Source organism: Ursus americanus, chromosome 33 (assembly GCF_024610735.1).
Source record: "Ursus americanus isolate L20-20 chromosome 33, mUrsAme1.1.p, whole genome shotgun sequence".
Classification (NCBI taxonomy): domain Eukaryota; kingdom Metazoa; phylum Chordata; class Mammalia; order Carnivora; family Ursidae; genus Ursus; species Ursus americanus.
In genome coordinates, this window is record NC_142159.1 from 18,487,655 (window position 1) to 18,508,228 (window position 20,574).

Genomic DNA, 20,574 nt, shown 5'->3' on the forward strand with positions numbered 1-20,574 from the left:
TCAGAAAGGGACAGGAGGCACTAGGCAAGACTCGGAGGTGCCCATAACCCCAGCCTTGTCCTGGGGCCCCTACCCTCTTCCTGTACCACCTTTGGGTGTCTGCCTGTCTCTGTCTTTTCAAAAGGAGGCCGATGGGACCCAGTCACCTCTGGTGGGGCAGGGCCTGCCTCTAAGAAGCTGTTCCCATTAAACCCCAAATCACAGCATGGATAGAATCTGCTTTCTAGTGGCTTCCATAGAACAAATGGGAGGCGCAGCCTGTCTTAGAAGGAAGCAGACGACCCATCCTCCACTCAGCTTCCATGGCTTGGAAACCAGCAGAAGGAACCTTGTTCCAGAAACCGATGCACGGATGGCATTTTAAAAGACCTTGGAAAGAGGCCTTCTGGGCAACTGTGTCTTCACCACGGCAGCTCCCCACTTTGCTCACTTCCCCAGGGCAGAGGACTGTATGGGTCCAGGACTGGTCTCAGAACACGTCCTGTAGGGCAGGGAGGCCTACCTGACTTGATCTAAGTGCCAACTCTAATCGGTTGGCTGGGCTGCCCGAAGGCTGACTCTGCAGCCAGATCTGAGCCTGCCAGCATCATGGTCCCTTACCGGGTCCGCCATGGGAATGGGGTGGGGGAGCCCCTGGGCCAGGTATGAACCTCGCCCATTCCAGGCTGACGGCTCTCCATGGTCAAACAGCAATGCTGGTGGATCAGTTCCTATTCTGGGGACACCTGGGCCACCTCCTCTCTCACTATACACTCCTGGGGGTCACTAATAGGATACAAGTCTGAGGCCTGGCCCTCAGCACCCACCTTACCCAACCCCCAGGGGGTCGCAGTGCCCTGGCTGGGGTGACAGATGCCCGCCCCCTTACCTTGGGCTGGAAGGACACGCGGTGCTTGGCGGGCTCTGCCTCGGGCTTGGTCTCCTCCCCCGAGTCCTCGCTGTAGCTCTCGAACTCGCTGGAGCTCCAGCCTAGGTCCTCCGCCTCCCTGGGCCCCCCGTCCCGGTGCACATCCTCGTAGAGCAGGTTCCTCTCCACCCCTGCAGGCCAAGGGACAGGGTGGTGAGCGGAGGCCCCCGTGCCAAGCCCACCAGACCCAATTTCTGACCCAGGCAGGCGGGTGGGGGATGGGAGGTGGTCACGGTTGGGCCCTGGGGCTCCAACTCCACGTCCTCGTCCATAAAACAGAAATGATGACCACACAACATCCACCTGGTAAGTGAGGAGGACACGAAAAAATGTGGAAAGGTGTGAGAAATGTGCGGGGCCCTCAAAAGTCTCCTTAATCCCCGCCCACTACTCCTCAGGATCGCTCTTCTGGGATCTGAGCGCTCATCCTGGGCCTCTGGGAATGTTTTCGTGGGAAACAGAAGACCTAGAGCCAAGCCCTGACTCAGGCCCTCAGCTCTGGCCCCAGCATCCTCGGGGGCAAAACAGAAATTGTCAGGAGCATTAAATGAGTGGGGGACCCCTCACCCCAAATCTTGAGTTTCCCATGTGCGTTCAGGATGGTCCAGTAGGGGGCGCGCCTGGCCCAGCATGTAGGAGGGTTCCCCCCCAGTCTTCCAAAGCCCCACCGGGGAAGTGGAGGACAAAGAGCTGAGAGTCTCCTGGTCAGGAGGGACAGGACCCCCAGGGCCGGGGCACGCCCGCAGTCCCTGTCACATCCAGAGTGAGAGGCCGCTTCGAGGCAGAGGTGGAAAAGCCGCTGCCCAGGTAGGCCCAGCTCTACCCCAGAGACCTTGGGCCTCACTCCCATCTCTCTGGGCTGCATTTCCTCGCCTGTCACCTGAAGGACTGAACTGCAAGCCCCACAAAAGTGAGGCCAGACCCCAAAAAGTGCACGAGTTGAACATGCTTTAGTCCATGCACAAGAAACACGGCACAAGGGTTAAAAAAATCTGCTCAGAACAGGGACCTCTCTGCACGATGATGACAATAATAAGCCAAAAGGTCTCTCTCTCTCTCTCTCTTTAAAAATAGGAACTGAGGGGCGCCTGGGTGGCACAGGGGTTAAGCGTCTGCCTTCGGCTCAGGGCGTGATCCCGGCGTTATGGGATCGAGCCCCGCATCAGGCTCCTCCGCTATGAGCCTGCTTCTTCCTCTCCCACTCCCCCTGCTTGTGTTCCCTCTCTCGCTGGCTGTCTCTACCCTGTCGAATAAATAAATAAAATCTTTAAAAAAAATAAAAATACGAACTGAAAGCTCCAGCGAAGAGCCTAGCACATGACGGGCGCTCGCAAAGAGCAGCTGGTCCTTCCTCACGGGGGCTCTGGGCGGGCCTGGGTGTCATCCCACTGACCCAGGGCCCCCACCTCCACCCTACACGAGAGCCAGGGAGTGGGGGGTTCTGGGAGACTGTCACCCAAAGAACAAACAGACACACTGAGGCTTAGCTGGGGGCTCGGGTCTCAGGATGAGGAGGGAGCATAAGGTTATTTTTAAGCAAAAGATAATAATGACTAACGTCTCCAGGGACTGGAGCAGCTGGTGACCAGGCTGTGACCTTTACAAGGCTGGGCTGACTGTCTTATTACTACAGTGGAGGCCCCGTGACCCGTGAGCAAAGGGGCAGAGCCCAGTTCTTGGGGCTCCCTCTGAGGAAGAGCCCAGACAGCATCTCGAATGCCTGCGTCCCCACACTTCCAGGAGCCCCGGCCTCCCCCCCCACTGACACCTTCAGTCTCGCACTTTCACGTCTCCCACTGGATTCTCCAGCAGCCCTCAGGTCGGCAGGTGCGAGTAATCACCTCCTCGTTAGGAAGACGAGAGAACAGGGGCCTGGAGAAGCCATGTGGCTTGCGCAGGGTCAGACAGAGCAGGGAGAAGGGGCTGCAGACACCTAGGCCAGGCTCCCTCCATTCACACACTGCCTTCCGCGGAGGCCTGCCAACCCCACCAACTCCTGGACTCATTTGGAAAGACTCTCTCCAGGGGTGCCTGGGTGGCTCCGCTGGTTAAGCAACTGACTCTTGGCTTTGGCTCAGGTCATGATCTCAGAGTCCTGAGATCAAGCCCCAGGTCAGGCTCCGCAATCAGCGCGGAGTCTGCTTGTCCCTCTCCCTCCCCCCTGCCCTCCCCACCTTGCTTGCACGAGCACTCGCTCACTCACGCTCTCTCTCTCTAAAATGAAAGAAAGAAAGAAGGAAGGAAGGAAGGAAGGCAGGAAGGCAGGCAGGCTCTCCCCAGTGGAGAAAGTGTCACCAGATCCCTGAGCCTGGGCCAAATCCTCAGCCTTCAGGGGCCTCACAAGCAGTCCTGGTTCCCACCCTCTACTTCCTGGAGCCTCGGGCTTCACTCATAGCTTCTCTTTCCAAAGCACGGACCGCCCACCACCGGCTCAGTGTCTGTGCCTGTTATCTCATGGCGTCCTCACAAGCCCAGGGTGTGGCCATTACTGCCCCAACGGTACCGATGTATTAGACTGAGGTCTGGACAGATGAAGCCGAAATGCTCTGTTGTGACATCCCCCAAAGCAACGGAATGATACTGTGATTTTACATGAAGAAGCCGAGGCCCAAAGGCGCAGAGCTCTGTGTCCTTGCCAATGGCAGAGCTGGGATCCGAAGCCAGGCCTAGATGCATGGCCGGCTCCTTGGCTCTTAACCTCCTCTCTGAGCGCCCACGGAGCCCCCATCAGTCCGTGCGGGTCAGTGCTGGGCTCCGGCAGGTGTAATGCCAACAGCACCAGTGTTGCTTGGGCAGTATACCCACTGAGGGCCCTCCACAGCCTCCTGGGACTCGACCCTCCCACAGCCCTGAGGGTGGGGGCCCTGGGATGGGTGTCCTGGTCCTCGGTTTGAAGGCTCAGAGCTGACACCCTGGGTACCTCCTTTTAACCACATTAGGGACAACTGCAGGATGGCATCTCAGTGTTCAGTGAAGACTGGGACCAAGTGATGAGTGGCTTGATTTGATTCAGGTGGGAAAAGAGCTCAATGGGGCAAAAAGTGGACTCCAAGCCACTCAGACCTCTGAGATCTGGGACCTTCCAACAAGACCCCCATGCCTCCCAACAGTGTACCCTTTCCCCTCCTCTGCCTGGATTCAAGGGAGCAACAAGCAGGGATGCTCCAAGCACCTCCGGGACTTGCTAAAGGGATGGGCATGTCATCAGCCCACCTGTCCCTCTTCCTGGGACACAAGTCAGGAGTGTGGCTCTGAGGGCCCTGGGGCATTGTCATGTTGTCTGCGTGTCTCTCCCATTGGACGTGCACAGCCCAAGGGCGGTGATGGCCACCCCATCAGACTAGAAGCTCCTCAGAAACAGGCTGTGTGATCTGCAGCTGGTGGCTTAACCTCTCTGATGCCACCGTCACCTGGAGCCGTAAACCCTGCCCTGCAGACCTCAAGGGGTTGACTGAAGAGTGGAAGCAAATATGTGTCATCTGTCGTAGGATGCCACCCAAACCCTCCTGGGGTAGGGGACAGAGCAGCAGACTTGGAGTCACAATAACCAGGCTCAAATCCCAGCTCTGCCTCCAGTTTCCTTGTCTGTACAGTGGGGCCGTGATACCCCAGATCAAAGTTTCTAAATACATTCCAGCAAACAAAGCATGAAGAGTAGGGGGCCTAATGGGTTCAGGCAAAGATGGGCTCTCACTGTGAACAGTTACCAGCCATGCCTCCTCCCTGGGTCCCCGTGATGGTCTCTCCCGCTCGGTGACTATACCGAAGGGGCAGCTCAGGCACATTTACCTCCACCCCACCCTGCTTCCCCTCTACCGCCACAATCTCCCCGCCTCCCGGGCCCAGCGCAGGGCGCAGGCTTTTCCCAATCCTCTCTGTGCCAGCGGTCTGGTTTAACAAGCTGTCTTTTTCCCCAGCAGCTCCGGGGAGCCCGGGCTACCTCTCCGTTCTCCCAAGGCAGGAAATGGAGGCTTGGGGAGGTGAAATGACTGGCTCGGGCCCCCGCATCCAGGGGGTCCCCGCATCCAGGGGTCCCGGCAGCTAGGAGTCCCCGCCCAGCCTCTGCCTGGCCGGGCCTGGCCACGCCCCCAGACGGCTCCAGCCGCTCCCAGGACGCCGCTGGTGGTTGGCGAAAGCCGTAAGGAGGGGCCTGGCCGGTGGGGCGGGACGGCGAAATAGAGGGAGACCCTCCCCGGGCCCCGCCCCCACCCCCCGCCGGGCCCCCGAAGGCCGCAGGGAAACGCGGAGGAGGCTTACCGGGTTGATGGGCATCCAGGTTCTCGCACGGCACATCGTCGTAAATCACATCTTCTTCCAGGGCGGGGAAAGTGAACCGGTCGACTGGGAGCGAAGGGAGAGGACAGGAGCGCTAAGGCGGCGGTGGCGCCCGGGCGGAGGCGGCTGCCAGGCCGACAGCAGGACTGCACCAGCTGGCAGCTCCCTCCCGCCGCCCCGCAGCCTGACTGCTCGGCCAGCAGCCCGCGGCCCGGCCCCTCGGGAGCCCCTGCAGGCGGCTCTCCCAGGACTCGCTTCCGCTGCTTCTCCCCGCCCCCCGCCCCAGCCCTGCAAGGCATCCTCCCAGTGTGGACGGCAGACCCCCCACCTGCCTCCCTGCCGCACACAGGCCTGCCCATCTGGCAGACGCCACAGCTGCTCCGGGCACCTGCGGGGAGCGTGAAGCTGACCCAGCACCTGTACCCTGGGGCCTGGGAGCATCCTCAGTGGCCCAAACCCTCAGGACTACCCAAAAGGAGCTACCTCCCACCCAGAGGTGGACCAGGCAAAGCAGCCCTACTGAGTACAGGGAATAGGGGAGAGTGGAATTAAGGAAAGGCCCCCCAAAACGCAGCCATCAGGGTCCTGACTGGTGAAAAATTCAGCAAATGAACACATCCCTCTGCCAACATTTTGTTGGGCGGGCAATGAGCAGGGCAGGGCGCCCACTCTGCCCCCCATTAGCAGCTACCAGGATGCGCAAATTAAGGAGGACTCCCCTCAAAACCGTGTCCCCAAGCTCTGCCCTCTTTAGGGGTGTGCCCCCAAACAGAGCTAGGGTTTGGAAAGCTGGTCCCCACCCTTATGGAAGCCTGTCTTCACCCCACAGGCCTTCTGAGAAGACAAGGGACCAGAAGGGCTCTGAAATCCCCACCGCAGTCCCAGGGCCCCTGGAGCCCTGTCAAGCCTCACCCTCAACCCTCTCTTCCACCCCCATACAGACTCTGCCCCCCACATGGCTCTGAGACCCGCTCACCTCTCTCCAGGTCCCTAGTTCTGACCATCGTCCTCCCTCTCCTGGACAGCCTCCTCACTGCGCTGCAGCCCACCCCGCCTCGTCTTATAGCTTCACCCCCACCCCACCACATCTCTGGCTCTCATAGTTCCCCTTTGCCTTCGGAAAAGCATGGCTGGGAGGCCCAGAAGGAGCTGGGGGACACGGCAGCCTCGCCTTGCCCCATTGACCCCTGGGTGCTATCCTCCCGCACACCACGGCTGTGGCCTCCCAGGGTTCTGGATGTCCCCTCTCTCCCCAGGGGCTGGGGTTCAGGCTCTTGCACAGGCGGCCCCTGCCTGGATGCTCTTCTCCTGACCCCTGCTCCCTCCTCTCTGCCTTCAGGGCTCAGGGGTTCCCCTCACTCCCACATCCCCCTCCTGGCACCTGGCCCCCTGCAGGGGAACTGCCTGCCTATGTGGCGGGTTCTGCTTCCAGAGGGCCCTCATCTTGGGCACCAGGGCCCCCCACTGCCAGCCCATCTGCCCCGCTGGAGGAGCTTCTGAGTATCGGAGGAACAGAGAAACGGCCAAATGCGTGATCAACTCCTGGACCACGGCTCCCATCAGGCCACAAACGGGGGGGGGGGGGGGGGGGCAACTCCCAAGCATAGGCTGCGGCCGGTCCACCTCCGAGCTGCCACCAAGCCCACAGCAGCCCATGCAGCTGTCTGGGCCTGAAGAAGGGGCTCTGAGGTTACCCCGGTGCCACACTCCTGGGCTAAGACGGGGTTGGGGGGGTCACTTACTCCGGCGGGAGCTCTTCCGCTTCCAGCTGGAGCGCCGGACCCCGGAGAGAGCAGCATCCGCAGCATCCCCGTTGCTCACCACTGGGGGCGCCCTGCAGGCCAAGAAACAGGGTCAGTGAGCCAGCAGGAGCAGGGATGGTGCTGCTGAGCAGGGAGGGACAGGACAGCGGGGCAGGGCACGTGAGGCACAAGGCGGGCAGGAGCCCAGGAGCTACTTGTCCCGAAAGCCGTGAGTCGGAAGAGCTGGGGAGGCCACGGCTAGGCTGGCCTTGAACAAGCCCCTTCCCCTCTGAGTCTCCCCATCTTTAGAAGGCACCGTAAGACCACAGTGATGAGGCTCAGGGGCCTTCCCTACAAGGGCGCCCGTCCTTCTTCCAGGGCAGATTCAGTGGGCTCTCCATCTCCCATTCTCCCACATGCAAAATGGGGGCGAGGGGTGGGGGACCCCTGCCTCCTGTGTGGAACAAGGTCATGCAAAGCTTCACTAGGACCAGACATGGGCAGCAGAGCTTCACCCCCCCACACACACACACGTGAGGACGGGCTGGACCTACAGGCCCACCTCCCCGCAGCCCAGACGCAAAGGGAGAACTTAGAGGAGGCTCACACCAGCTCCACCAAGCGGACCAGTGAATTATCTCCAGCGCCATCGCGCAGACATTGTGCACCCAGACAGGATGTGACAAGAGGGCGTATCTCCTCCGCATCCCTATAACCCCACACCCACAACCCCAGTCTGATCACGGGAAGAGCGCCAGACAAACCCAGACATTCTCCAAACCCCGGCTGTTACTCCCCAACACTCCCAAGATCATGCGAAGCAAGCGAAGGCTGCAAAACTGTCACGGATCGGGCTAAACAAACGATCCCAGAACAGAAAATGGTGTAAGAAGAGAAACTGGTGGAATCCGGAGAAAGCCTGGAGCTCAGGGAACGGTAGTGTGCCCAGCCTGCCTTCTCAGTTTTGAGAAACGCTCTGTGGTCACGTAAGATGTGAACCACAGGGAAAACCAGCTGTTGGGTATACAGAACTCCTGACAACTTTTCCGCCCATCTAAAACTATTCCAGAATGAATGTTGATGTTTTTTTTTTTAAGTCCAGCCTCAAAAAACCAAAGGTCACAGCTGCCAATGCAGAGGGGAGACACCTGTCATGGTCCAAGACAGCAACAGCAGCCGCTGCTGCCAAGAATTCCCTGGAACTTCCCAGCACCCGAGCCCCGGGAGGAGGGGAAAGGCACACACCAGGAAGGTGCAGGGAGCAGGGAGGGAGGAGGAGGGGGGAGCACCTCCCATGAGCAGCCGAGACAGCGGGGATCCTGCATTCTCCCCACCCGCAGGCACCGGGCCGAGGAACCTGCCCAAGGTCACACTGCCAGAGTGGCAGAACCAGACCGAGGAGCCAGCCTCCCCGGCCCCAGGGTGGCCTCTTCCAAGAGCAGCTCAGGTGGACGATGGACACGTTCTGTCTGTGCCGTCCCCTGGGCCACGTGGGGCTACCGTGCACTTGGAATGTGACGTGTGGAAGTTAATTACTGGAACTCATGGGACTAAAGAACTTCATTTTGAGTTTTGTGTCACCTGAAGTCATTTAGTTTTCAAGAGCCACCTAGGGCTAGTGGCCACGTACAGGACAGACGGGTCTAGGTGCCCCACACCACTGGAGAAGCAAATCTCTGCTCACGTTTTCCTGCCGGAAGTCAGCAGTGTCACCCTGGGGGGAGGGAGATGGCATATTTCAGTCCCGCCCGGGGTAACACTTTGCCGACTAGAGGTAGGGCGGGGCTAGGCCAGGAGGGCATGCTGGGCTGAAGGGAGGCCCCTGAGCTCCTATCCCTAACAGCGGCTTCCTGGGCCCCCCCATCACCGCAAGCCACAGACATCTTGAAGGTGCTGAACGCAGCCACTCAGACAGAACCAAGCCACTGCAGCCCAAGTCGACATGAGCTTGGCATTTGGGTTGGAAAGGGTCCGAACCACAGGCTCTCTTTGTTCTCATAGGTCACCCATGACGATCGGGGACCATCACAAAGCACGCGTTGCCTGCTGCCTGTTCTGCTTCGTATTCTCAGCTTTCGCTTCCCAGGAACACACACGAGGCAGGTACTGTTTTCCTCCCGCAGATGGAGGACCAGACCCACAAAGGCTCAGTTCTGCGGAGCCAGAGTCACCCACTCGGCGCATCAGAAGGAGCTGGGACCGACGGGCCAGCCTGCCTACCGACAGTTTGTCTTCCCGCAGCCAGACCACTTGGCAGGAGGGAAGGAGCACTTAAACATTCAACTACATCCTGTATTTGCCCTGTCATAAGGTCACTAAACCTCGCTTGACTATTCAGACATCCTTCTTTGGAAAGGGAAGGAGAGAAATAGTACTGAGCGTACACAAGTTCGAGTCTCTGTCCACGAGAAATCCTAACCAGCCAGCTCCAAGGCTGCGGTGCGTTCAACCAGAGAACACCCGAGAAGGCCCTGGGTAAACTCTGAAGGTGACATCAAGAGGCAGTGGGTATTTTTGGGTGAGGTCAGGCAGCTTTAGAAGGATCTGGAAATAATTTATGACGTACTAAAAGCCGGGAGTGGCTGAAATATGAGCCTCCGGGCTAAGCATCACCAAAACACTGTGAAGTTAATTTTTAAATTTTATTTAAGTAATTTAAATAGCCACATGTGGCTAATGGCCACCGTAAGAGGACAGTGTAGATTCAAGCCACCCACACAATTAGAGAAGCTAGTCTGGGTCCTGGGCTGGGGAGTGGGGACCTTACAGCATACAGAAATCACCCTCATGCCCCCACCGCCTCCATGGCTGAGGCAAACAGAGACTGGGAGCCCCAAGGGCGGGAAAGGGCCAGTGCCAATGGGTGGACAGGTCTTCCCAGGTTCAGCTGGAGACCACCACCCACCCCTGCCCTGCACTTGGCTGCTACCTACTCTGGACCCTGTGCCATGCTGAATGCTTGAGCAAGGCCCCGTGAGCATATGTGCATGTATTATTGTGACCATTTTATATATGAGGAAACAGAGGTCCAGAATGGGAAAGTGCCTCGCCCCAAGTCACCTGGCCAGCAGGTGGGAGAGCTGCAATTTGCCTGCAAAGCCCTGCTCTAGATCCCAGCTCCGCTGCCCCCCAGACTGCAGCAGGTGTTCCCCTCCCCACAGACAAGAGGGGGGAAAGCACCTCTGAGGCCAAGGAAGAGGAGGACAGAGCAGGCAATGAGGCTGGGGGGGGCCTCCCCCTCCTTGCCCCGTCCCACTGCCCAGCGAGGCCACTGCCCCACTTTGCAGCCACCCAGAGGACAGCCTCTCCCAGCTGCTGCCTGGCCACAATTCTGCGGAGAGTAAACACTCCTTCAGGGGCCTTTCCCAAGGTTCCCGATAACCAAAGAGCCATAAAAAGCAGTAAGAGGCCATTTATCTCAGCTTATCTGTGCTTCCTGCACTTTCCGCCCCTCTCGGCTACTGGTTCAGCCCCCAGTTTCTCAGCGACTCTCTCTGGATGGCAGATCCCACAGGGTCCCTTTGCCAGGGGCTACACAGTGGGCAAGACCCCCCCAAACTCTAACGGCCGGAGGATTCCTGGCACGCTGGGTTGCACCCCTGTGCACGCACACCTATACACCCTGACGCACACCCTGGGGCATCCCAGGGCCTTTTCCAGGACAAGGTATGAAGAGCGCAAAGGAGGAAAGATTCCCACCTTTGGGAAAGAGAAAGGACCGGAATCACGCCTGGACAGCGGGGCTTGCCCAAGACGGTCCTACTCAGAGCGTCACCCCTCCAGAAATCCGCCACTATCCCTACATCCAAGAGACACACAAGAAAGACAAAAATATGAAACCCAGATGAACCCCACTGCCAGATGTCTTTTGAACCCTGGCCACTTTCCAGCTTATGTAACACGTGAAAGCTGGAAGGGCCTTAGAGATCGCCTGGTCAGATGGCTCAAAGCAGCTGCGTCTGCCGTCACCCGGGAAGCTCCTCGCAGGTACCGGCCAGGGTCTCTGCCCCGAAATTCTGAGCCGGTGGTCGGGAGGCCAGGCACCAGTGTTTCTAAATTCCTCACTGCCTCCCCTGTGCGGCCAGGGTCGAGAACCAGGCTCATGGGATTGAGGGGTGAAGAAGGCTTTGCTCCGGGGCCAACAGGGGACAAAAGCACAGCTCTGCCACTTGGCTCTGCATGCCAGGACAGCTGCTGTGGCGTGGGGCGAATAACCGCTTCTGCTCCCTGCGGTGAGGATGAACGAGATAACTGATCTGTGAAACGGGGCAACAAGGCCTCCCTCCCAGGGTGCTGGTAAAGAGGAAACCAAGAAAGCACCCGAAATACTTAGCAGAGGGTCTGGCTCTTGATACACACTCCTGGTATGCTACCTCCCTCCCCACCCTTCCCCTCCATCCCTGCTCACACTGCAGCGCCCCCAGCCTGCACGCATGCACCTCCTTACAGCCGCAGACCCACCGTCCCTCTCCTACAGAAGGGTGCCGGGACCCAGTCCGTGTGTCCTGTGCCAGCCCCTACGTGGTCACTAACCCACTTCCTGAATGGGTAGTGAGGAGACGCCAGGGCAAGTCTGGGGAGGGCCCCCCAACTTGCTATCCACTGTATAGTCCTCACTGCAGAGAGAGCATCAAGGCCCCCAGGGGACACCCTCTGGACACACAAACGCGGATGCCCACCCGGACCCCGCGTCTGGCCTATTGCTCCAGGGTGCGCGTGCCTCCCTGACATCTGGAGGGCCCTGGGCTCGCACCCCCAGCAGTAACTTATCAAGAGTCATGTGGGGCGATGAACAAGAACACGGGTTCTCACAGGAAACTGCTCACGATCTGCAATGAGGGCAGAAAACGAGCCATGAAACAGCACATGCGATAAAACCACAATTCTATTAAAAAAAAAAAAAAAAACACGGTGTATTCTTGCAGACCTGCACAGCCCAGAAGCCGGACAGGGACACACGGCCGTGGGATTAAAGCTCGAGTTAGTCTGTCATCTTCTGTACTAATTTTTCTACAATAAACATGTGTGCCTATTGTAAGAAAGGAAAAGAAGAACACAAATCTCTGGAAACATTAGGCAGCGCGCTGGCCGGCGTGGGTCCCGCACGCCCTGGGGTCGACTCCAGACACACGAGCACCCTTTGGGGACAGCGACAGAGAGCAGCTCTCTGGCCGGGCACCGGATCCCTGGGTCTCATTTCCTCTCCCGAAGGCTTCCGCAGCTGGTCCGCTGTCCCACTTTACAGGGAGGAAGGGGAGGGTTAGGCAGATAAGGCAGCCCGCCCGTCCTGGGTCTCAGAGCTCAGGTGTAGGGCGGGTGGGATCCACCAGACCCGTGCCGCAGACCGCCCTCCACGGGTTAAACACCGGTTCTGGGAGCCGAGCCGACTGGCTTCAGCCCCGGCTCTGCCTCACCTCAGCTCTGTGACGAGGCTGATGCCACGTTCCCTCTGACCCGGTTCCGCATCCGTGAAGTGGGCATTATCATAGTGCCCGCCTCTGTGTCACGAGGATGAACGAGGTAAGGCAGGTGGAACTTGTAGAACTGGGCCAGGCCCACGAAAATGACACAGCCTGGCACAGAGTGGCGGCGCCCCTCCCCCAAGGCAGGGACTGTCTGCTGGGTCACTGAGGGACCTGGCGCATCAGAGGCACTCCGTAAAGGTGTGTAGGATGGAACGATGGAGGACGGAGGTGAAGGGCAGGGGACTCCCAGCCAGCCAGCCAGCCAGCCAGTGGAATACCGGCCAAGGGCGGCCCCAGCACCATCCTGTGTGGGCTGGGAGGGCTGCAGGGGGAGGGGGGGAGGGCAAACGGAGCCCTGCCCTCTGGCTGTGAGCTCGGGTGCCACCAGCCCTGGACCAGGGGCTGCACCCCTCTGGGTCTGCACAGTGGGATCCGTAATAATGCCATCTTTCCAGCTGTGTTAGTCTCCTTACTGCTGCTGTGAGAAATCACAACACAGAGGTGTTATCTACGGTTGTAGAGGTCAGACGTCTAAAATGGGTTTCACTAGAGTAAAAGCAAGGTGTTAGCAGGGCTCTGCTCTTCTAGGGGTGCTGGGGAAAATCCGTTCCCTTCGCTTTTTCCAGCCTCTGGGAGCAGCCTGCATCCCTTGGCTTACGGCCCCTCCTCCGTCTTCAAAGCCTTCAGCGTGGCATCTTTCGATCTCTCTCTGACTTGGGCCCTCCTGCCTGTCTCATAAGGACCCTTGTGATTTCACTGGGCCCACCTGGAGAATCCAGGAGAATCTCCCCATCTCAGATCCTTAACTTATATCTGCCAAATCCCTTTTCCATAGAAGGTAACATGTTCACAGGTGCCGGGGATTAGGACATGGCATTCTTGGCGGGGGGGGGGGGTGGGAGGGCATTTTCCCGCCCACCACAGCTGTGAGAACCACAGTGAGATGTGTGGAAAGGACCACGTAAACTATAAAGTCGTGCACATGTAAACTATTAGTACTGGGCCTTCTCTGTGCCAGGCATCAGGGATTAGAGATGGATAAGGCCGCGTTCTATGGCGGCGGAGATCCAGGGCTGGACGTCACGAGATTCCTGACCGGGGCACTCAATGCAACAAATGCGCACATGGGTACCTTTCTCAGGAGAGACTGTGTGGCTTTTATACTGGGTATTTTTGTGCTGGTCCTTTTATACTGCGATCCAAAGGCCACAGTTCAGATGTGGAAACCCCTCATAACCAGAGGTAGAGAGGAAAAGAAAAACAAAAACAAAAAAATGCAGCTTTTCCAATTTGGGAACTAGCAAGGAACCAGAAGGAGAGGTCTCTAGTGTTAAAGGGGCCTGGTTCCCATAACCCTCTCATGAAGGAATCCACTGGGGGGAGTTGATCTCTGCCAGGCCGCGGGTCCCACATGGACCCCTCAGGACAGGACACAGGAGGCCAGAAATGCTCCGGATTTTCAGAAATGGTGAAATTAAGGGCAAGCCTGGGATTGCAAACAACTCCACGCTGGGGCTCAGCAATCTGAAAAGCCCTGAGTAACAACCCAGTGACTGACTTTGCCAGGGAGAAGTTCCTCTGGGGCTGGGGAGACTCCAGTTCTGTCCAGCTGTCCCTCCCAAGACCCCCATGCTCCCCACACCCATGGGCCTCAGAAGCCACAGGCCCTCCAGAGCCCTGTTTCCATTCTGTTTGAATGCTGCTTCCCTGAGCTGGGCCTGGCCTCCCAACACCTAATGTGTCCAGAGAGGACGGGGCTTCCTGGTACTTCCAGGAATCCGGCTGCCCAACTGCTTCCCCAGAGTCCAGGCCCAGGCGAGAGACTGACCAGCCCATCTCGTGTGGACACCCAGGACAGGGCAGGACAGGTACCTCCCAGGAGCCAATAAGAATCCCTGCGGCCCGGACAGGAGCCAGAAGCCTGACCCAGCAGGAAATACTAAGGCCGCAGGGGGCCCTATGGGGGTGGCAGCAAAACCGGGCAGGAAAAGCAAACAACTCCAGAGGGGGCCGGTGCCCTCAGAGGGAAGAGGCACGGGCCTGAGTCCAGGGAAAACACAGGAAGCCAGCGACCCACACGCCCTTGTTCCAGCAACCACTGGTGCTTTGGGATGCTGCTTCAGCCAGATGCCCCCAGCAAGCGCTCAGGGGCTTGAGCGCATGCGCTTCGAAGTTCACCAGGCACGGCCAACCCCCCAGGCTCCTGCAGACGACCACGCCCCAGCCCCACAAGTTCTCGGCTAAGCCACTGCAATGCCAGCCTCGGTTCCTCTTCGAAAAAGTGGGCAAGACCCATCACCCCATCTCCTGGGGCTGCGGTGCTGGGAGAGATCATGGGCACCGCGTACTTAGCTCCCTAGCACCGCCAGCATCGGCGGGACAGGCCACCCCGCCTCTCCGAGCCTGCTTCCCACCAGCCTCCGGCCCAGCCCCCATTGGGGCCGAGTCAGAGCCCAGGTTCCGAGGCCCCATTTCCACCCCGTTCCTCCTTCTCCTCCTCTTCATGGAGACACTGAAAGTTGCCTTTCGGACCCCACTCGGCCATCTGTCTTCCAGTGCCTGTCATTCATGCAACAGGATGCCTTCAGTACTCCCCCAAGGCCCTGTCCTAAGCCGTGAGGACCCAGCAGCAAACATAAGTCCCCACTCCCCCACCCTAAACACCTGCACCCCAGGGAGCCAGCCTGTGGGGGGGCCGGGGGGGTTGGGGGGGACATCTCCACACCAGGGGGGAGGGGGCTGCTTGTGCTCTGCTCCCATTTTAAGGGAAGGGGCTCCCCCAGAATCACACACTGAGGCCACTCTGCTTGGCTCCCCAGGCGGGGTCTCTGGAACCGACTGTTTGTCAACTACTCTCCTAAGAACCAGGGCAAAGTTACATCTCTTAGCAGGCAAAATGCACACCCCAATAAACACACACAGTCGGATCGTCCGTATGCAGCCGGCCACACCCCCACCAGAGCCAAAGTCTGAGGTTCTGGGTCCGGACCTGGAGTCCCGAGCACAACCCTGGAGGGCAGCGCAGTGATAAACACCCAACCCCCGGGCAGAGGGGCCCAGGTCCCAGCCCCTGTGTTGAATGAACGCCCACTCTCTGTGTGTAACCCTGGCCACCTAGCTTCCCTGAGCCTCAGCTTCCCCACCTGTGCCACGGGGAAGGGCAGTGTCTACTTCCTGCAGCGGGAGGCATCAGTGGGACTGCACACGTAGCCCCGGGGACATGGTAAACACAACCATTCTCATTACTATTATTTTTGCCGTTGTTGTTGTTCCCTGGCAGCAGATGTGTCTCAAGGAAAAGAAAATAACACCAAAGCCGAGCAGGTTGCTCTCGCCCAGCAGCAAGGACGGACGAGACCCCCAGCTATTCTCACCCCTTGGATGGTTAAGCAGGGTGGCCTGACCCTCAGATCGCCCCTGGGGCCTCGGCACAGATGCACTCAGCAACGCCAGCGGCTCTGTTGGCCCCACAGCAGCCTGGCTGCCTCCCCCAGCCAAGCAGGTACAGGGACCGCAAAGTCCACAGGCCTCAAAGTCAGACACGGACCCAACGCCCCTGCCAAGGGACCTGGACCGCCCGTCAGCCTCAGTGGGCCCCGTGACCGCCAGCCCCGCAGGGATGATTCCCTTCCCTGGGCAGATTCGAAGAGGTGGGGTAGCCGGCCCGGGGAGCCAGGTCAGACCTGGGCCTGTCTGACTCTCCGGGTACGGAGCCCAACCAGCTCCCTCTAACACCACATCTAAACCGGGACCCCGATTAACAACAGCAAATACACCTGGAGCAGCCAGCGCAGGCCAGCCAGACGGGGCGCGGGGTAAATACTAACTTACACGCGCCTTAGCAAGTCCTGCGAGAAAGGAGACTGACTAGACCCCTGTTAGCGATCAGAAGTGAGGCTCAGGACAGGAAGCCACTTGCTCAAAGATGCACAGCCAACGCAGAGAAAGACAAAGCCAGCTCCATATGGCTCGGAGCCCAAGTTCCCAGGTGTCCCGGGACCCAGACTCCAGCCCTCACTTCCCCACCACGCTCCTGCCTGGCAGCTCACCAGCGGGGACGTGGGGCTGCGGACTGGCCCCGCTTCCCTCCCTAGCTGTGGGCCGGTGCCCTGAGGGGGGTGAGGTCCCCCGGGGGCTGCAGCTCTGCCAGGATCTGGGCAGTTATTCAAACTGTGTCATTAGGAGCCCCCCAGAGGCCAGGTAGGCAGCCAGGCAAAGCCCAGGGCCATTTCCAAACCTCCAGGCTGCGGCCATGGAGGAAATGCAAGGAGAGTTGGTGAAATGTCCTCCACTGGGTGATTTGCTTTTGCAAAGCAGTGTTTGCTTAGTGAGTACCTTTAGGAAAGTCTTAAAAAAAAAGAAGGAAAGCAAATTTTTTTTCCCCCTTCTCTTGGATAACAAGGAGAAGGATGGTGATCTGAATGGATTCTTCTCCCAGAGGACTCCAGAGTGGAAAATGGAAAATCACCACGCAGGGAAGTAAACAGAGATCTGGAAGGGAGGGTGCAGCTGGGAGCACACAGAGAGCACTGGACGAGGAGTCCGAGGCTGCCAGCGTCTCACCGCGTGGCCTTGGACAAGTCCTGCTCCCAATCTCTGCATCTGTGAAACTAAGGGCAGGAGGGAGGCCCCTGAGGACTCCTGCCAGGATCCTGTACTGGCCCAGTAAGGGAACTCAAAAGTGACATTTATTCAAACCAGGTGTTGGGGAGACTCACCCAGCAACCCAGGCCTAGCCCAAGAGGCTAAGGCTCTGAGCACAGTCTCTGTCCCTCCCGCCCCATCGCTGGAAACACCCAGTTGAGATAGGAGGTGGAGTAGAAGTGAACACAGGGTGCATATCTGGTACGTCCTTCTACCAGCATCTCCTATTCCACACGATGCTCCTAGATGGGTATTACTTCCATCATACAGACAGGGAAACTGGGGCTCAGAGAGGTTCCCAGGCAGCCCAAAGCCTCCCAGCTAGGGAGCTAGACGGGGATTTGGACCTCCAGTGCTCACACCCTGGTACAGCCAGGAGATGGTGTTCGAGGTGGCTGGGGCTGCCCCAGGGCCAATTCGAGGACAGGTAAGTGGGCAATGGGTTCAAGGCAGACACTGGGCCCGTCTCCCGGAAACACTCTCTGAGCTACTGACCAGCAGGCTGACAATAGCAACATGTTATGTGGCTCCAGCTCTCAGGGCCACCGGTCACCACCTCAGCACTGCACCAGCCAGACACCCAGTCTGGCCTCCAGGACTCACAGGGAGAAGGCAGGCAGGGATGGGCCGGGCTGCCGAGATTCTGACCCTGAGTGGGCAACAGGGTTCTCCAGGAGAGTGGCCTTGAGGCTAGTGGTGCCCTTGCTCACAACCCACTCCCCTGCCCAACCCCCTGCCTCTACCAGTAGCTTCCTCTAATAAACACTCCTCCCCAAAGCTTCCCTCTCCCTGAGCTCTCCTCCTGGGCCCCCTCCCATCGGTGTCCCAGTTCCCTGGGCATTCTTCTCTGGGCCACTCTCCTGTGTCTGCAGCCCCCACTAGACTGAGTTTCTGGCTAGCTTCTGGCCCACCCTGGAGGACTCTAACCCCTGGGAGATGAGAACTCCCCGCACAGGTGCAAGGCCGCTGATTCATTTCAGGTCCCCAGCCAGGGAGGAGAGGCAGATCCCCTACCTCTGGCCCAGCAGAAATGCTCCCAGGGCCCACCCACTCTAGATGGCAAATACAGGGATTCCTGCCCTTGAGTCCAGAACTGCCTTGGCTCCAGGGGCCCAGGGCAGGAAGCTGCATCTCCGAGCTCTCCAGCTGGGTGACACCAGCCTGAGAATCAGGCCCCCTGGCTCTGCACACCAGGAGACAAAGGAAGACCCCTCCTCCTGCCAGGGTGACCAGGATTTAAAACCCGGACCCCGGGGCCTAGATCCACCACTAAGGATTCCCTTAGAGGAGGACCCTCTAAGTACTCAGGTCCCCAAAGCCAGGCAGCAAGCAACAGGGAACAAAACCCTGAGAGGCCTCTGCTTTTATGGCCCCCAAGCCCCAGACGTGCAGCCCACCTCCGAGCTGGCTTGGGAGGCCACAGAGGGGAATGGCTGACAGATCCTTAGCCAAGTCCGAGCAGTCCTGGGCACAGCACCACCCTTCCCCACACCTCCTGCCCAGTGTCTCCTCTTTCTCCAACCACCAAAGCAAAGGAACAAGGCTCACTTACTGTGTCTGGGGTGGTGAGGCTGCCGGGTCTGAATCTGTGGGAAGAGAGCAGAGGAGAGCCTGTCAGGCCTGAGGCTGGTCCCTATGGACTTGGTCCATCCCCGCCCCCTTTCCCAGCCTCCCTGGGGTGCCAGAGACGGGGCTTGGACCAACCTGAGTGCCTGCTGGGTTCCTGCCTCCCTTCCCCTCCCACCCCCCCCCCCCCACTGCACTGTCATTAAGCTTCCCTACCTGTCCTACTTGCATCACCTCCACTCCCACCACCGTGGCCCACGTCCCAACTCCAACCAGAACCAGCCACCCTGCCTGCTCTGGGCCTGCCCCCCACCCCCAGCTCCTCAAGGAGCCCCTTGTCCCCAAGCCTGCAGGAAGTTCCTGCTAGGCCGGTCCCCAGTCTCTCCCAGATGACACAACACAAGAGCCCAGAAGCTGCCATTTAACACCGCCTTATCAGGGCACTCCCACCCCTAGGGCCACCGGGACCTCTGGGAGCTGGCTTCTCTGGCTGGTGTGACTCCCTGGGAGAAGCTGCTGGGGAAGAGGGGCTTCGAACACGCAAGCCCTGGGCAGCGACTGTGTCCAAAGCCCAAGCCGGGGCCAACCACTTCCACGACTGACCGATGTGTCAAAGTGCACCAGATGCTGCAGGAATGCTTGGAATCTCTGGTTCCCAAGGGAAGCCACGGAATGCAACTTCTCAATGGTTCTTCCCTTCCTGCTTCTGGGGACAGTGGAGAGGCTGGGAGGCATCCCTGGGAGCCTGGAGCTTCCCCCAGGCTCTCCGCTCTCCGTAGCCCCAGAGGCCCGGAAATGGGAGGACCCAAGGCTCCCAAAAACACCTTACCAGTGATGGGGGCGGAGTCCAAGTGGATCAGTGGGGCGTCGTCGATGTCCTTGTCTGGAGCAACGCCTGGGACACCCAGGCCAGTGCTGGTGTCCTCGTCATCATCACTGTCATCAAACTCAAAAGCCTCTCCAGGGTCGTCCTCTGCCTCGGGGGAGGGGCCGGGGCCTCCCGGAACCAGCTGATCTCCTGCAAGGGGGGAGGAGTTAGCTGCAGCCGGGCCTGGGGTTTGGTCAAGGGAGATGGCCACGGGCCTGGAGTTTGGTCAAGGGAGACGGCCACCGCGGGGGAGCTGCTGCGGGCCTGAGCGACGCCATGAGGGCAGTTCCCAGGGACTCGAGGAGAGCCCTGCCCAGGGCCAGCTGGCCCCCTGTGCTCAAGAGGTGACCCCGGTGGTTGGTGAGGGCTGTAAGCAGGTGAGCAGTGGACAGAGAGGTGGGAGCAAAGGACGGGCGCGAGGCTGCACTTGGCTGTACCTCCGTGTTGTTTCCTAGTTCCCCGCTTTGTAAGCAGCTGCATCAGCGCGTGTGCGTGTGGGCACACACCTTTGTCCGCTGTTCCTTGTGTGTGTGCCTGTGTGCTTCTCCCACGTGTGAGTGAGCACACACGTTTGTCCAGCACACGGCACAGCCGCATAAAACACAGCCGCCTGGGTGTTTGGAGCCCGAAGGAAACCAGCTTGCGGGACCTGCTTGGGCAGGGCGAGGAGCCTGCACCCCCAGATCCCCTTCACGGCCATGCCCTCCTGCCGCCCATTAAAGAGCAAGTGAAGCAGAGCCCCGCCCCCGCCACGGCCCCCCTCTGTCTTAGCCCCTTGTTTTCTAGTCTATCCCTGTATAACCTGCAAAGATGTGTTTTGTGCTCGTTTTTGTATTCCCCGGGCCGATCTCAGATCCCTAAGAGTCGTTTTTACTGTCCCCTTTAAGGGGACAGGTCATGACCTGGCCCATGGTAGAAACTCAGCAACTTCTGTTAAACAAGAAAAGGAATGGATTTCTCTCCTAAAGAGCTTACAGGCCTTCACCTCTTCACCCACTTCACCAAGCTGAGCTCCCTGGTCTTCTTCCCTGGAGGACTTCCTTCCTCAAACCTGGGGCTGGACAGAACTTCAGGGGTTCACTATGCTGTCCCCCTAGTCCGTGCCAA

At 59.1% G+C, this 20,574-nt stretch overlaps 1 protein-coding gene across 6 annotated transcripts in view; it reads right to left on the bottom strand.

Annotated features, from left to right (window-relative positions):
- ARHGEF10L (Rho guanine nucleotide exchange factor 10 like) overlaps positions 1 to 20,574 on the bottom strand; it is a 143,245-nt gene that overhangs the window by 82,149 nt on the left and 40,522 nt on the right. For all 6 annotated transcript variants that reach the window (XM_087858280.1, XM_087858277.1, XM_087858278.1 and 3 more), the window contains 5 exons: positions 19,429 to 19,617; positions 18,586 to 18,619; positions 6,925 to 7,016; positions 5,165 to 5,248; positions 869 to 1,038 (listed from right to left, as the gene is read on the bottom strand). In XM_087858280.1, the coding sequence (XP_087714406.1) occupies positions 869 to 1,038; positions 5,165 to 5,248; positions 6,925 to 7,016; positions 18,586 to 18,619; positions 19,429 to 19,617 (569 nt within the window). The remainder of the gene's footprint in view (positions 1 to 868; positions 1,039 to 5,164; positions 5,249 to 6,924; positions 7,017 to 18,585; positions 18,620 to 19,428; positions 19,618 to 20,574) is intronic.